A 17915-nucleotide genomic window follows, 5' to 3' on the forward strand; every position below is an offset into this window, starting at 1 on the left:
TATGCCTAGTTGTAATCTATCTCATTTTATGTATTTTCCTTTAGAGACTTTTGATTGATGCTTTTTTCTTTCATTTGCACTGGTTCTTCTACCTCTTCAATGTGGGATGCTACCTATTTATGTGGGTGGGAGTAATGTACCACATTGAAATTTATAATTTTCCTACATTGAAAGTATATTTCCTATTGGTGTTTATCTTCTCTCACTCTTCCTAATAATGCAACATATATGCACTCACATTACCATTTCTAAGAATCTAAAATTGGCCTTTTGGCTTTACAGAGTGACCTGTTTTGGCTGTGTTTTAGTGGTTTAGTATTTTGTAACATACACTCATATATCAGTTATAATACATTATAGATGTATATATACATTATTACTATTTACAAACAACTATCTAAACTTATTTTTCTTAAAATTTGGAACAGTGAATAAATAAGCATAGGAAACAATTCTATTTTTGAACTTCATACTTCTTTGCTGCTTGCCATAAGTTGTTAAACCTTATGTAATTTTACATGTGGAGGAATTGAAATTAAATAATTTTGTAAGTGTCATATATACATTTGAAATAATCAAAAAGATCATAAATTATTATATCATTATCATAGAATCCCACTATAATTTATCAAGCTTAGTAACTAAGCTGTATTTGGGTCTAAAACAGGTATGAAATTTCAAGTAAGTTTAAGACTCAACTTACCAACTTCAGGTCTTGTATTGAAAGAACAGGTTGATATCATAATACTTAAAAATGGCTGAGAAAACCACTAGAGGGATGTTCTGAGTTTTTGATTGGTTATTTGCATGTTGTAGACAGAATTAGGTGTACTTCAATTTTTTAAAAATTGAAAGAGATGGGTAAGGCCACTGTGTTTGACTTAGTACATTTAGTGATGTCTCAGCAAACAGAAGTATGAGGTTCTGATTTTAAATTCTAGCTTGTCTGTATCAGTAATTTGAGTTCCTATTTCATAAGAAACTATAGACTTTGTAGTTGAACTTCAGAAACATCTAATGCTGCATTTAATTATGACATAAAAAATCAATATTCAAGATTTCTTTTTAATATTTTAAATTTAAAATATTATCTAGTGGAGTAAACTAAACTTTGAATTATAATCTACAATTTGATACCAAATTTATTGACATACATTCATAAATAATGGTTCAATAAAATGTTAAATGTGAGTCAACAAATGCTGTATGACATGACCTTTGACTATGGCCCATAGTGATAAGGTTAAGGCATGCGAAAGAAGTTTCCATTATTTCTTGTGCAAGTTATCTGTTTCATATTTTTGAAACTTTACATATACATAAAGACTTTTTTTTATCACTAACCATTTTCAGCACTTCTCCATCATATAATATTTGTGATAGTAGGTAAGTTTTATATTTATAAATTATTTTTGAGAATGAACTTTTATTTGGTTGTATTATTTATATGATTGCCAAGTTAAATCTATGGTTATACTCAAGTGTTGTATTTAACTCTTTCAAATCCTTTACTATGCATGACAGAAAGTTTGTTTTACATTCAAAGTTTTATTATTGTACTTTTTGTTTATATTATGCCAATTAGTATAGCATAAAATATCAGCTAATGGTACATATTCTACTACAGTGGTTTCCAACCAGGAGTGCGAGATAGCGTTCCAGGGGGCGCGAGATAACATTACAGGTTTTTTTTGTTTATGTTAAGGTTACTGTCCCATATATTCAAAAATTACATTTGATTTTTATTTCTTATATTTCTTGTTACAAACGTAGCTTTTTACCTTGTTACGATAAACTATCATTTCTACCATCACCTGCACAGACTGAAATCTTAATGTACAACTTCAAATTCAAAGAAATTTCATTTCATGCATGGATGAAAATTTATTTTTTTTGTAGGCCATGTAGAGTTTATGCAACTTTTAGTTTGTTGTAATATTTTTCTTTTCCAAATGTTTTGTTTTTGTTTATATATCATTAAAAACTAATTATAAAAATTTGTTTTGGCCACCTTCACCTTTATTCTTAAATAAATGATTACTGTGAGGGGTGCGAGAACATATTAAAATTTTTTATGGGTGCAGGGCATAAAAAAGGTTGGGAACAACTGTTCTAGGAGTTTATAAGTTTTAAGTTCTGACTTCTGCAAGGAAATATTTTTAGAAATCATGAATTTCCCCTAACATGGCACATGGGACATATTTTATCTAGCCACCTTATCTCATATTTTTCCATCACCCCTTTTTAATACTAAGAAAGCAAATGTAAATTATTCACTGTAGAATTGTCATTGATTAGACAAACCATAGTTTTTATAGACTTTAAAATTGTTTAGTTACAGAGCTATGAATAGAAAGTGAGACATTTCCTGCCACATCCTTTCTTTCAGGATCTGTTTATAGTTCTCTTTTATATTTAATTATACATTACAAACAACCAATAGAAAGTCAAATTTTCATTTGTGAAATGACATATTCTATAATTTTTGTTTTGAACAAATAATCAACTTCACTTGGGGTACAAGCAACTTTATAGTGAGAAACTTGATGACAAGCTTGGAAGAAAAACAGCAAAATTGTGAAAGTTAGAGGAAATTATCTACTTATATTATTAGCCTGTTTTCTTTGGTGAATTATTTAATTAAAAATATTAAGTGCATTAATATTCAAAAGGAAGATTGGGTAAGTAATTTATTTCTTCTTTCATGTTTATTCTTTATTTAATCATATAAAAGTAATTAAAATTTAAAAACAGGGGTCTTTCAAGGTTATTTAAGACTTGATTAAGTGAAATATTAATAAAATGCTTCACAAGGCAAGCGTGAGAGCTGCAGATTCCTTGAGTGATTTAAAACTTGTAATGGCACTTGTAAGACATGGTACAAAAGGGAACCAAAATGGCAATAAGACAATAACATTTAATTATAAGTAGGTGTATACTCTTATGAGCCTGAAGCTGTTTAGGATAAATGAATGTTGTTTCATTCTAGAAAGAAGAAAGGGGGTAATTTATATATATTTTGATTTTTTTTGGTGTTTTTGAGGCTGGTCAAATTGATTGATCTTGTTTTAAGTTAGGGTAGAGAAATTAACAGATAAAGTATAAATTTTACTGAAAAAACTGTGTGAACCATTAGGAGGTTTTATGGATTACATAAAGGAAGTTTAAAATTTCTGAGATGAGAAAATGCATTTTTAATCTTACATGGACTATTCAAAACAAATAATATATTTGTGGGCAGATATTTATTTTAGCTAATTAGAAATACTTTACTAAAAATATGAGAATTTGTATGTGAAAGTTGTATAAAATTTATTGGAAGATTGCCAAATTTTGTGAAAATATACATATTGTATTGAAAGTTAGAAGTATGAAATCTGTAAAAAATTTAAAGAGTACAAAGAGGCCATGTGGTTGGTCAAATTGACCAAGCCCATGCTGAAAGAGTTAATAAATATTAAATACATAAGATCAGTTAGTAAGTAATATGTTATAAATCTCTAGTGAAAATGTGTTAGATTCAGAATTATTTTTTGAGATAAGTTTCTAATTTTTCTTTAACACTAGAATCTTTATCAGTATTATCAAGTTGCTTATTTAATACTTTGAAAATCATGATCATGATGTGTGATTTTGAAATGTTCTCAAAATACACATTCTTTTGCTTCTGAACCAACATAGTAGTATAGTTTATTATGTTTTCTATACTTTCAGGCCACTTTTCTTTGGAGACAATGAATTTTCAGTGTGTCTTACGGAATCTTTTCCTCAGTTAAAGACTAGAAAACTAAGACGGGTAGAGTGGGTCAAGATCCGAAGGATAATGGGAAAGCCTCGAAGGTATATACATAATGGTACTTTATAATGAAGGCCACAAGTTTAATCAATAAAATTTAAGAACAAGAAAATGAAAAATTAGGTAGTTTTTTTTTCTGTGTTCACTGTTGCAGTTTAACCATTTTCAAGATTTATCACCATTAAAGTATTTCTAAATTGTTTTGGTTGATGATAGTATGCAGAAGAAACTTGGTTTCTAGATCAATATTTTGTATAACATTATATCACACTAAGACTGATATTATATGTTCAATATTTCTGTCATCTTTATGTTGGATTCTAATAAGATAAAACCATTTCATCTGTGTATGCCACTTCTGATGAGTTTTTTACTCAACACTGTAGTTTATCAGAATATCTGAGCATGCAAAATATAAAGCTGTCTAAGAAAAATGACTTATATTTGTCATTTAGGGAAGATTAATTACCTTGGGTTCCCATTACATGTTGCTTCACTCTGTGTCATTTCATTATTGAACCATTCACCAATTATTACCCAAAGAAAATTCCCTTTTTTAATTACTAGAACTTTCTAATGTCATTAACTACTTTCCCAGTTGTAGTGTTTACCAACTACTACCAGTATTTTTGAAAGTGTTACCTTGTTTCATTACTAGTGCTAAAGCATTGTCGAACTGCTTTACTAGACATGAGGTTCACCAATTACTGTTTAGTACTATAGTACTAATATGTGTGTGAAGTAATACTGCTGTGTTCCATTACTAGAGTGTGCCAGTGTTGTCTGGCCATTTTACTGTGCAAAGTGTGATTTGTCCTTCACTGGCCAGTATGATGGAGGATGTAAACATATTTGTCCACCAGTGTCTGAGCAGGTTTTTTTTTTCTTTCTGCTGCAGAAAAGCCTTGTTTCCATCCTTTCAGCATGGCTCCAAAGTTGTGACCTGGTAAAGTGTGTCTTGCCAAGAATCCCAAAAAACAATTAACTTAAGCACTAAACTGTTTAGTTCTTTAATATCCTTAAATGCATGTTTTATCCAATACACTAGTTAAAAAAGCCATGTTACACACTTTAAAATAGTTATTCAAGAGTGGACTGAAATTTTTTAGAACTGCATCCCCCAACGATACATGTAAATATTGTGTTGCTTAACATTGTTTTAGACATATGTCCCACTTTTCAGAAATACACTACAATGTATAATATATTGCAAGATATAATAGTTCCTGTTTGATTGCTCAAATTAGTGGAATGAGACCAAATCACTCCTCATTCATAGCATTACTTTTCAAACCTGACATTGCTGTATATATTTGGTAATATATGACTACCTTAATGTTGCAACTAATTGAGGAGGTCAATAGCAAAATAGATGAAGCTGATGCCAAACAAAAATTAAATTTAATTATGTTTTATAAAAATCTATATTTTGTGCTCAAGATGGTATATTATTATTAGGAACTCATATTTGTATTAAAGAAAACATCACTAAACATTATTTTTGTTACTGTGATGCACCTTCACATGAAACATATATTTATAGATAACATTGGGTCTACATTTAAAACATTTGAGGGGTCTGTTTTAGTCATTATGTTTAAATCATGCTTCTCCAGTATAAGCTGTTATACACCATAGTGAGTGATATTTTATTAATAACTGATATAAATAACATTTTGATCAAGTTTTGTGTGTTACATGCCTGGCATACTTGATGAGAGAGATACCTTAGCTGTGGTATTTTCAGCACCTAAATTACATCAAGGTATATGACTTGTAGAGAAAGATTTGTTGAAAATTGTTTTCAATGTTACTGTAATGTCTCATAAGACAATATCTGTTACATTTTGTTACAAATTGTGGTGCTGCAGTTTTTTAAATGAAAAACCAATAGTTTTCTTATTTATTTGTATCTTTTACAACTTAATATTTAAAAAATCTTCATGTTAATTTTAATCTTAGCATAGTGAGTAATTTTATGCTAGCTTAAGTTTATGTAACAGATAGTGTAATTTACCAAATGATAAACATTTAGAAATAGTCAATGGGAAGATTAAAAATACATTCTGGTTTCTCAGTGTAAAGCTATAGTAAGTTTTAGAATTCTGTAAAGCTACAGTAAGTTTTAGAATTCTGTAAAGTTACAGTAAGTTTTAAACTTGTGTAAAGCTACAGTAAGTTTTAGAATTCTGTAAAGTTACAGTAAGTTTTAGAATTCTGTAAAGTTACAGTAAGTTTTAAACTTGTGTAAAGCTACAGTAAGTTTTAAACTTGTGTAAAGCTACAGTAAGTTTTAGAATTCTGTAAAGTTACAGTAAGTTTTAGACTTTGAAAAGGATTAAAAGGAACATAATGTTTTTGCTTCTTTTTTTTTAATTACTTTATTTTTCCCAATACTATTTGGAACTTAACTGAATTATATTCTCTAAAGATTGTCTTAAAAAATTTGGTTGGACATGTTTTAGCTAAAGGAAATTCATAGAAAGATTTGAACACTGTAATTTATTCCATTTAAAACAGTCTCAGTTTTTTCTTTATGATAGCTTATTGGTAGCAACCTATTGTTATTAAGTGCCAAAGAATGTATATCCTTCCATTAACGAGCATTCTAATATTATATTTATAATACTTAAGTTGAAATGCAGTTGGATCTTATTTATTATTTTATTTTATTTAACATTGGAGAAGGTAATTTTTTGTATCTATTTGTTCTGTTATACTTTATTTGTATATTTTATGACCCAGATGTTCATCAGCATTTTTCATAGAAGAAAGGGAAGCTCTTTACTCCAGAAGAAACAAGATACGTCAGCTGCAACAAAGAAAAGTGGCAGACCTCACAAATTATCGTGATCTACCTGATGAAATTCCTCTTCCTTTGGTGATTGGAACAAAAGTCACTGGTATTTAAAAAAATATAAAATTAATGTTTAATTATTTTTTGTGTTTCAGTGACCTTAACTTATCACTGGGCAAGCACATATCTCATTTATTACTACCATCTACAATCACATTTTGAACAGTGATTCTGTGTTATTACATTTTTTTTGTGAGTGCTGTATTATGATGCATAAAAAATAATGGGGAGTTGGGCTGCCCATACCACTATTTTAACCAGTAAAACATGAAATGTAGCATTAAACGAAAATTTCTTTTTGGCATTAATCTAATAACACTGTCATTTTTAAAGACCTTTTTGTGCATGTTACTGAGTTATGTTTAAAATTTAATTAAACCACTTTATTTTCAGTGTATTAATATTGTTTCTGTCAAGTACATTATAATTACAAGTTTAATATTATTTTTTTTCTTTATTTCAAAAGAAAACTAAAACAATACTTAATACTGCACTTTTTGTGCAGGCACTATCAGTGTTACAATTATTAACTTTAATCTTTGTATAATGATTTCAAATTGCAACATGGAACTACATTTGTTTATCCTAAATAGCTTTAAACTCCTAACAACATACATCTGTTTTCCTTTATTGCCCTTTGAACCTGTTTAACTGGTATTCCACTGCTCAAGTTGTAAATCACTTGGCAAATGTGTGGTCAACCTTACCTTATTTAATTACCTAATGGATGAGTAACTTAGAACTGTTTGTGAGCATATCTTGAGAAATATTTTATTTTTCTTATTTTTCTTTATTTTACCAAATACTTCAAAACCTTATCAGTTTCTAATTTTTACATTTGAGTTTTTTCATAATAAGTAAAGAATACTCATGGAAAAACAAGAAATGTAGTACTTATGTGGTTCTTTTTCATTTTGCTGTTGACTGTCAATTACACTTCACTCTGTTTTATACTAATAATATTACTGCAATAAATAGTTTATTTAATTAAATAATGCAACCAATAACACAGAATAATAAGCAAAAAACAGACAATGCTCTGTAACTATCATGAATTATCTCACTTTCTAATTATGCTATAAGAGATCCATTAAAAATCCAGCTAAGCTCAACAATGTGTTTCCCATGGGAATAAAATTTGAGTCTAAATGAATTAGACAATTTTCTTTACAGAAGACAACATAATGTAAAACACTATTATATTGATTAAAACTTTGGTTTTCTGTTGGTTATAAATATTACAGTAGTAACTGTCAGAACTGATGGCAATTTGTAAAAGAGAAGATGTGACAGGTGGACATGACAAGAGAAGTCTAGTTTTCTAGTATATTGCTGTCTAACCAAACAAGATTGAACAACATAATTATAATTTGCTTGAGTGATGACAACATCAAAATGAGTAATTTACATTGAGTATTGTACTTCTTGGAGGGATGGTAAATAAGTTAGAGAAGAAAGGATGCTTAAAGAGTAAATGTCACAATTCTCATACTTGATACAATTAGGGATTTTTAAAATGTTTCCTTATAAGATTAAGAACTTAAAACTTATATTGTACTTATATTTGGATTGGTAGCTGCATCTGATGCAAATTTTATTCATATACCCTGATAATAAAGTACTTTAATTAAATTTTGAATGTCACTCGGAAAAACCCTCATGATATGTAGAAAAAGATTCTTTTGTGGAGAGCTAAACATGACCAAAAATAAACATAGTGTATGTCCATTTAGAAACTTCAGTATAAGAATTTGTATAGGAATCTAGAATGAACATTCAGAAACAACTAGAAATATTCATGCTTTCAATGAGATGTATTAACTCTACCTGTTTTTTTTTATTTAAGCTCGACTCCATAATCCATGTGATGGTCTTTTCATGGGAAGTATTGATGCTGTTGACACCACAAATGCCACTTACAGAATTACATTTGAACGATCAGGATTGGGGTCACATTCCATACCTGATTATGAAGTTCTGGTCAGTTATTCACATTTATCTCTACAAGTTTTATATTTCTATTATATAATTTTAGGTATTTATTAAAGGAAAAAAACAAAACAAAATAGTAATATGACAAAGAAATGTTTTAATAAGTGTGTACAAATCTTTAAGAAATACAAAATTAAGATAAATTTACATAAGATTTTATCTATTAGAATTTTATACATATCTTACAGAGTACTGAACCACAGGAAACAATGCCAATAACTGCTTTTGCCCAGAAACAAAGGCCACGTAATATGTTCTACACTCCTCCAAGATACATTCCCGAACCTTCCTCTCCACAGTTGGTAAGATTAATGTTTTCTAGCATTAAAATAGTTTAATGTTGGAAAAGCAGAAGATGGCATATTGCATATATGCAATAACATTTTGATACTAACTTATCTGAGATTTTCAAACTAGAATAAATATTAAACACAATGCAGGTCAATATATGAGATTTAAATTTTATAAACATACACATATATTTAACCTGTAATTGATTTAATGCATATTTTAACTAGTAGTAGTGATGATATGCAATTTAAAATATAGTAATTTAGATATAGGTTACTATTAATATTTGTTTTGAAAGACTGGTCCTTTGAGTTCAAATTATGAAGGAAAATGAAGTTAAAAAGCCTTGATAATATAAGTTTGATAATTACTTTTGTTAATTGTGTTTTCAGTTTATTAATTAGTTTATATGTATTTTCAGAGTGTTACTTTGATTAGTTTTATTTTAATTTTATTACTTTTTATGGTGGACATCTAAGTTAATTACATTTTTCCACTTTTTATTCATAATTATTATTTAAAGTGTTTTATAATTTGTGAAGTTTTGTGTTTATTATAGCTATATCATAAAAAAAACAAAAAATAAATCTTAAGCTTCTGATCTTGTACATTATCTTTTCTCACAAAAATAGTTTTTCTCATTCATTTCTGTACTTAAGGTGTACATGGTGATGGGGCCTCCCATAGATCATTCTGTATTTTCACTTTACATCCCCTGGGATATGAACATCCATCTACCCATGTGTTTACTGTGCATGGTGACCCTTAAATGGTGAAGAGAGGATTCTGGTGGTTGAAAGATGTCCATGGCACTGCAACAGTCTTGAATTCCTGTAGATGGGCTTCTTTGGGATGGCTCTTTCAGGTTAACTTCATTGGTCCTGTTGAGTTAGAGTCAACTGAGTACCAGTTTAGGTATTTTCAGTTGGTGTTGTTGACATTGTGTTTGAGTATAGTGCTCACAAAAGCCTGACACTTCTGCAGTGGGGTCAGTGGGCACTGAAACATATTCCTTTTTATTATGGATCTCCCAACTCCTCCAAAAAATAGTAAAACCTCAGATCATTGATAAACAACCATGCCTTGATGACTCTGACCATCACTCTTCAACTCATATTGATTTTGCATTCCTAGTCAGAAAATCCTTCAGAACAAATGTCTTCCATTTTATTCAGAAGGGTTTAGAGAAGCTTGCTGGTCCTACTAAGTCAGTCAAGAAGGTATGTTCTCTGGACATCTTGGTGGAAACATCTACACTGAAACCCACCAAACTCCTTAATTCAAAGACCCTGGGGAATATACTGTGACGGATTTACTATTATGTATTTATTTAAATTAGTGTAAATTAAATTTAGAAATGCACATAATTTATTCTGCTAAATCTGTATTAAACAATTCCTGGCTCTTTACAAAAGTTGTAGAATATTTTATATTTTAAGAATCAATAATATACTATGTATGTAAGTATCAGTGATCACCAGTATTGTTTTAGCTGAAATTTCTAAAATATCATCTAATGCTTATAAAAAGTAATCAATGTAACTCATGGAGAGATAATATATATTGCTGGTTTGCTACAGTTGGCATACTGTAAACCATGGTAGCCATAACTGTGATTAACACTTATTAATTGGGAAACTACAAATATTTGACCAAGAAAGTTTAGAAAGTTTGAACATTACAAATCATTTAACTTTAGAGAATTAACATCAGATATTAGAATGTTTATCAAGACATTATATAGCTTCAGCAGTAAAAACTTGCAAGTTATCAATGAAGAGCTAGCTAGCTCCCTGTTAAATGAATTGTATCCATATAAACTTAGAATATATGCTCATTTTGAACCTTCCATAAGATATCCAGTTCCTGACCAGGTAGAAGATTCAATATGGTTTGTAAGTTTGTTGAACTTTTTTATATAAATAATTATTTGTAATAAGCCCTTTTATATATTGTATTGTTGTTTGTATTTTGAAATATATTTGTGTTAAGAAAAAAAAAACTGTTTATCAGTTTATTGGCAAATATAAATTTGATACATCTCTACATTCAGTTAACTTCTAAGTCCAATTTAACTCAGGTTTAGTCTATTTTAAATTGTAATTCATAACAGATTAAATTACAGGCTCATCCAAGATAAATTGTAACAGTACTTGTTGAGATTACTCCCCATGTTGAAAACAATCTCTGAGTCAGATATCCTTGTTGGTTTCTCCTTATAAGAGAAAAGATGGAATTATGTTGTGTATCAGTGTTCTCATTTTGATGTTTACATCTTCACATCCACCTGCATCTGTCAAGGCATGTTATCTTCATTGTAAGGTATTGTCTCTATGACTGTAATCACCCCTTTACACTGGTGGAACTAAAGCTCACAATTCATCAGTCTGGCAATACATAAGTCAGACCTGATGATGTCCACTACTTATTAGATGCTGCATAATATCTTTCCTTGCCTCTCTTGCCCTTCTTCTGGTTGTTTTTAACCAGATCTTGCAAGAGAACATTTTCCCTAATACTTAGCATAAGACTATTATTTTACCTTTTTTTAAACCTGGAAAGAGTTCCAAGATTTCTTCTAATTATCATCTTACTGCTTTGACTAGCTGTCTTTGCATAATCTTAGAGAGAATGATTAATGTCCATGTTTGGTTCTCTGAATCTAATAGCCAGTGTGGGCTCTGTCAACAGTGCTGCACCATGGACCACTCGATAAGACTTGAAACATCAGTCAAGAAAACCTTACTCAAGATGGAACATCATGTCTCTGTCTTTTTCAATCTTGAGAAAGCTTATTATACCAGATGGAGGTACAGTATTTTGGGCAACCTACATTCATGTAGGTTTAATGGGCATTTTCTCATTTTATTCATAATTTTTTATTAGACAGGTAATTTCAAATTAGTGTGGGTTCAACCTATTTCTCGTTCTTTTGTACAAGAACATGGAGTCCCTCAGTGCTGTGTCTCTTGAGTGTCACACTTTTCAATATCAAGGTTAATGCTATCACTACATAACTTTCTCCTACTGTTGCAAGCAGGCTCTGTGTTGATGACTTCTACATTATGTGTCAGTTGTCAAATATGAGGTTTCTTGAGAGGCAATTTCAGACTGCTTTCAATTGATTGTGAAAGTAAACCACAGGAAACAGTCTTACCTTTTCTTTTTACAAAAACATTTGCTGGAGTTTTTGTCACCAGTGGGGTCTATGTTCCCATCTTGAGCTCTGTCTCTATGATGATGTTCTTCCTGTGATTCTTAAGCAAAAGTCCTGGAGCTTATCTTTGATGATAAGCTTACTTTCATTCCTCTCATTAAGCAGCTATGTGTCAAGTATACAAGGACACTGAACATCTTCTGTGTCCTCTCTTTCACCTCTTGAAGAGCAGATTGATGTTCTATGCTCAAGATCTATTGTACCCTTATTTGATCCAAACTGGACAATGGATCTCTGGTCCATGGTTCTGCCATGACCTTAGTCTTGAGGATGCTGGACCCCATTCACCATTTGTGGCTTCTGCTCTGCATGGAGGCTTTCCACAGTTCTCCAGTCCAGAGGCTGTAAACTGAGTCCCACAAGCCTCATCTCAACCTCAGCCATTTGAAACTTTCTTTGCAGTATGCTACCAAACTTTGATCCTTACCACATCATCATTCTTGGGGTTGTGTCTTCCTTTTTTAGTGGACTATGCTCTTCTGAAGTAGTCTGCCATTCTTCCTTTTGGACTTTATATTCAGTTGCAACTGGCTGAATTGAATTTGTCACTGGATGATGTTGCTGTCTCCAATGATCAACCAATCTTACAATAGCTAATTGCTATCCTCACCTGTGACCTTTCTTTGAGTCATTTAAGGAAGGTGAATGTTCTTGATTGGAAGTAGCATCTTCTCTTTATTCCACATCTTTTGAGCCATTCTTCAATTCCCATTTATATAGTTGGTTCAAAATCATGTGACTCTGTGAGCTTTGCCATGGTTTGTTGTTGCTCACAGGATCCCCTCACAGTTTCTGTGTTTACTGCTGTATTGCATGCCATTTCTCTTTCCATAGATCACATAGAAGCTATGCAGTACACCGACTGTACTATTCAAACTGACTCTCTTCGTTCTCTTATGGCTCTAGAATCACTGTACATTATTTCTCACCCTGTTGTTGTTGTTGATATTCAATGACATTTGGCCTGTTTTTTTATCTTTCATTAACATTCAGTTCTTCTGGATAACTGGGCACGTCAGCATTTGCAGGAACGAGCTCACTGGCACTGCAGCTAAAGTCTTCTTGCTCTGGTACCATCAAAGACTTGTCTGTCTTGTATATGGATTATTTTCCTGTATTCAAGACTCGACTCTGCACCTGAGTAGAAGTGCAGTTGATTAGAAGTGAGCAAGAACATTTCCAGATTAAATCTTCTGTTGCTTTTTGACTGTATTATTTCTGTAAAGATCAGAAGGAGGAAGTTGTCCTGACTAGGCTACATATTAGTCACAGTTTTTAACTCATCATTTTCTTTTATTGGAGTCTTTTCCACCAATGTGTGACTGTTGTGATACTCAAGTGATAATAGCTCGCATTTTACTGTTATGCTGCTGTTATGACTGTGAGCAACAGCACCATTTTCTATGGGTCTTTTCTATGGGTTTACCCTTGTCCTTGAATGGTGTAACTGGCAATGGTGATACTGTCCAACTTAATTATGTTTTTAATTTTTACAAGCCATTGATGTTTTTAATTACGTTTGAGTCTCTTATTTGACATTTGTCCATTTTTTACTTTTTAAACTCAATTTAGTTTCACATTTTATAGAATTTTCCTTTTACATTTTTACTAGTTGTTTGGTGCAGATAATCCAGTTTCTTTGTGCCAAAAACTTCAAACCAAGTCTTATAATTTTTTTTTACACATGCCACAAGTCCCCTCATCCATTGGAACTGATTAATTCCAATGTGTGTGTCATGCAAATTATCATGTGACAACTCTCCACCAATAAGAGTACAACATACTCGTATTAAACATATGACTTTCTCTATTCAATTTTGCCTATCACTTTTCCTTTGACAGTACTTGGTTTCAGATGTTTTTGGTGTTTTTGTGTGTTTCACATATATACATTTACTAGTTTCAATTCAAAAGTGTGATTTAGTCCATTAATTTTTTATCCTTATATTGAGGCACATCTTACTCAAATGTAAATTCCACATTTTACTTATTTTTTCTCTCACATTTGTCTTCCAAACATTTTTGTTTCATTTATATTTTTGAAATGAATTCTGAAGTTCATGTTACCACTTCAGGTATCATACCTCTTACAAGCACTGTTTCACAGGTTGCAGGTGGGAGTAACTCATCATTGGATTTATCAGTGATTATTCACTGACGGGTTGATCATTATATGGGTCATCCACCTGAACTTGCCATACTTCCTTTATGAACAAGCTGAACCTGTTTGGGCTCATGAATATTCTGATAGCCTTTTTACATCATCGGATTTTTCCATGTCTTCCTATGCCAACCTTCAAAATTAGCTAAATATAATATGGCATTTTTAGACATGATTTTTCTGGTATGTGATTTTTTTTAAAACCGTTTCTCCAATTTCTTATGATCTTGTCCTTTATTACATGATAGTTCCTGCTCTTCATATTAAGTTTTCCTACCCTTGCAAGATGTTATGAATCATGCTGAGCAGTTTGCTTCACAATTAGTTTAGAGTGCTGGCATGTCTTCCACAGGCTTCAGATCAGTTTGCTTTGGCTTACCATCAAACTGATTTCTGTTTTTCAACTCTCAACACTTTGACTTTACCAGTGTAGGGGATGATCCCTAATCTTCCTGTGCATTTAACTCATTCCCAGTTTTTGTACTTTCATCTTACTCTTACTTCACTTTTAGAATATTTATGTACTATCCATCTCCTTTACAAGGTTATACACTTGATGTGGGAGACTGTCTGTAATTTTCTTGTGCACTTAACCCATGCTCAGTTTTCACTACTTTATCTTACCCTTACTTCACTTCTATGGTAATTATTTACTATCCACCTCCTTTTTGAGCTAATACATCAAGATTCTGAGCATTTTCTAAGAGACACTTTTGCTTTATTAACTCCACATTGGCATATTGGTCATCTTCAGTTCTTCCTTTAGACACATTATTACGCTGCAGTTGGATCTTCTGGGTTGCAGTGCAACCTTGTCCCAGGTTTATTTGTTGCCTGTGTTTTGGAACTATCTAACAATGTGCCTGAGACTTTGAAATCACATGTAAAATCTGTTCATTGGCACTCTATATCTTCCTCTGTAGTAGCTTATCTGTTTTAGTCAGAACCATGAAAATCCCTTATTTCTATTTCCCATCCTTCTCAACTTTTATCTGTTTCTTCCTACAGAGGTTATTCCTTGTAATTTTATTTGATGTTGATGGACATGATGCTAAGAGTACTAGTAACTATCCAGTTGGTTCTTGTCTGGTGAGAGTTTGATTTTGGAAATTTGTTTTCCTTTGACAGTTTTTTGCCACCTATAAATGGGTTATTTTGGTATTATCAGAGGGACCTGTTCTCCAATTTCTTTCCTCTCATTTTTTTGGGTACCCATTTCCTTCCTTCTGCATTTGGATCCTCTCATCAGTCAGCATCTGTTTTAACTGGCCATTAAATCTGTTCATCTTATTTCTTCATGCATGGGCCAATTAATAGGAAGCTTTGAGGTATCGGTCTGTGGCTAAGAGGTCTTATCATATCAATGTCCTGGAGCTTCTTGCTGTATGTTGAGCTTTGGCTCATTTTCTCTGTCTGGCTAGAAATTGTGTGGTAACTATCCATTTCACAATTCTACAGTGGTTCCTTTTTCAGTCACCAGGGTAGTAACTGTTCTCAGTCTCTCTGTATTCTTATGCTGGATTTCCTTTTTAGGTCCTACATGCAAGATATTCATGTCATTGTGTGTCATGTTCTGGATATTCTCAATTTTGTCGTAAATTGGCTTTTCTGTTCAGACAAAATCTACCTTACAAAGTGGTCTCTTGATCTTCTTATTTTCCAGTGGCTTTGCTTTCAGCATGTGTAGTCTTTATGTAGATGTTGTTGTCTTCTCCTTTTGACCATAAGTTATTTTTAGTTTGTGCTTTGGTCCCTCATCCTCCTGCTCTGGGTGTTTGTGCTTTAAGCTGGGATTGGTCCAACACGTATCTACTTCTTCACTAGGTGATATCAACCATTCATACCACTATGTGTCAAGTTTTTATTACTCCTCACTAACCAGTTCAACCGTGGTTTCCATGGCTTCTCCAGTTTCAACTTACCCCTCCATTACCTCTTCTTCTGTCTCTCTCTTTTCTTCATTAACTTAAGTCACCAGTGCTTCATGTCTTCCATCTTCACACCAAGTGTATATCCAGCCCTTGGCAAAGAGATCTTACTTGTTCCAACAAGTAGCTTCATTTCTGTTTCATTCCATTTGCACTTCCTCCATGGAAGTTTATTTGTGTAAGTGCAACATTTTCCACTGATCAGTCCACTGTCTCTTCTATTGCAGATTTTATAACTTAGCTTTTTAATCAGAGATAATCTGTTTCCTTTATCTCAGGTTATCAGGTGGCCTTGTCTCATACTTTTCATTCATCCTGATAACATAAGTTATTTACTCTCCTACGTTTTCCTTGTTGATGCATTTCTTCCAGATTTGTCATCCACTGTGACAGGCTGCCCTTTTGTACTGGGATGTTAATGTTATCCTTCATTGCCTCCATTTGTATTATTTTTGACATGCTCCTTGTTTAACCTTTCCCTTACGACTTATTTCCTTCTTCTTTAGCCTGTTGATATTGAAGGTCTAATTTATTTGCCATTAATGTTTCATGTACTCTTTATCATCTTACATATATTCTTCTTTATTCAGATCATTTTTCCTCCTGAAACTTCAGTAGCTAAGGGTGTTAATTCCTCCTTTCTTGCTGATTTTCCTCCTTTATCCTTTTGTATTGAATAAATCAGTATGATCTGCTTTTTAAAAAAATAGGATTTTGTGATGATGCATATGCACTGTCTCAGGTGTTATCGTTCCTCCAGACTCTTCACCATTATTTACTCCTTTCTTATTTCTAGCTGAGTTTGGGAATCTTCACCATTTTCCAAATCCAAACTGCTGGGATGATGGAGTGTGGAAGCATCTTCCAAAATGGGTCAATGAAATACAAACAAAATAAAGAAAACTTGAAGTGATAGTTACATAGAATTGAATAGAAGGGATCACATGCATAATGAGTATGTCACACTTTTATTGATTGAGGGTTGACACATGATGATTTGCATGAGAGATGCATTGGAATTAGTTGGTTCCAATGGAAAGGACTAAAAAAGGCTAGTGGTATGCTTAAAAATATGTTTGTATGTATAGGGCTGTACCTATTGAAAATATATTTTCAGTATAGGAAAATTATAACTTTTGGAACAGCCAGTACATTACCTGAATTAGTTAACTTTATGTCCTTAGTGTTAATCCATTGGACTAACCCTGTATCTGTTAAACTATGTATATATAGTAATGTTTACTATAATCCTGAGTTTACTACATGTATTTTGGTAATATTTAGAAACATTAGTAAATATAACAACTGTTGTACACAAAACTTGAAATTTTATTAAAGTATTTCATCTAATAAAGATTTGTGTGCAGATTTCTGAAGCCTTTATCTGAGTGCAAGACAATTTTTCATGTGAAGAGTAAAATACATCTTTTCATCTTTTGGGTGTAATATTTTATTTGCATAACCTCTAGAACCTGCTAAATTGATATCATCTTTTTTCAATAACTTTGTTTTATTTTCTCTAACCCTACCATTATGTGTAGTGAAATTATCAGTTTACAATAAAATGAAAAATTTTACATATAAAATAAAAGGAGCAGTACCTCTTTCTTTTTTAAGTGTATTATTTTGCTAAATTTAAAAATAATCTAAATAAAAAAAAAAGTTAATACATG

General features: G+C 31.7%; 1 protein-coding gene across 2 annotated transcripts in view; it reads left to right on the top strand.

The window, feature by feature from the left end:
- LOC143253034 (protein lin-9 homolog) overlaps positions 1-17915 on the top strand; it is a 72209-nt gene that overhangs the window by 33509 nt on the left and 20785 nt on the right. For both annotated transcript variants that reach the window (XR_013029307.1, XM_076506123.1), the window contains exons 6-9: positions 3715-3840; positions 6542-6699; positions 8500-8633; positions 8834-8947. Coding sequence is in view for 1 of the 2 variants with exons in the window: in XM_076506123.1 (XP_076362238.1) it covers positions 3715-3840; positions 6542-6699; positions 8500-8633; positions 8834-8947 (532 nt within the window). In the remaining variant the exon portion in view is untranslated. The remainder of the gene's footprint in view (positions 1-3714; positions 3841-6541; positions 6700-8499; positions 8634-8833; positions 8948-17915) is intronic.

The sequence above is a fragment of the Tachypleus tridentatus genome, chromosome 6 (genome assembly GCF_004210375.1).
Source record: "Tachypleus tridentatus isolate NWPU-2018 chromosome 6, ASM421037v1, whole genome shotgun sequence".
Lineage (NCBI taxonomy): Eukaryota > Metazoa > Arthropoda > Merostomata > Xiphosura > Limulidae > Tachypleus > Tachypleus tridentatus.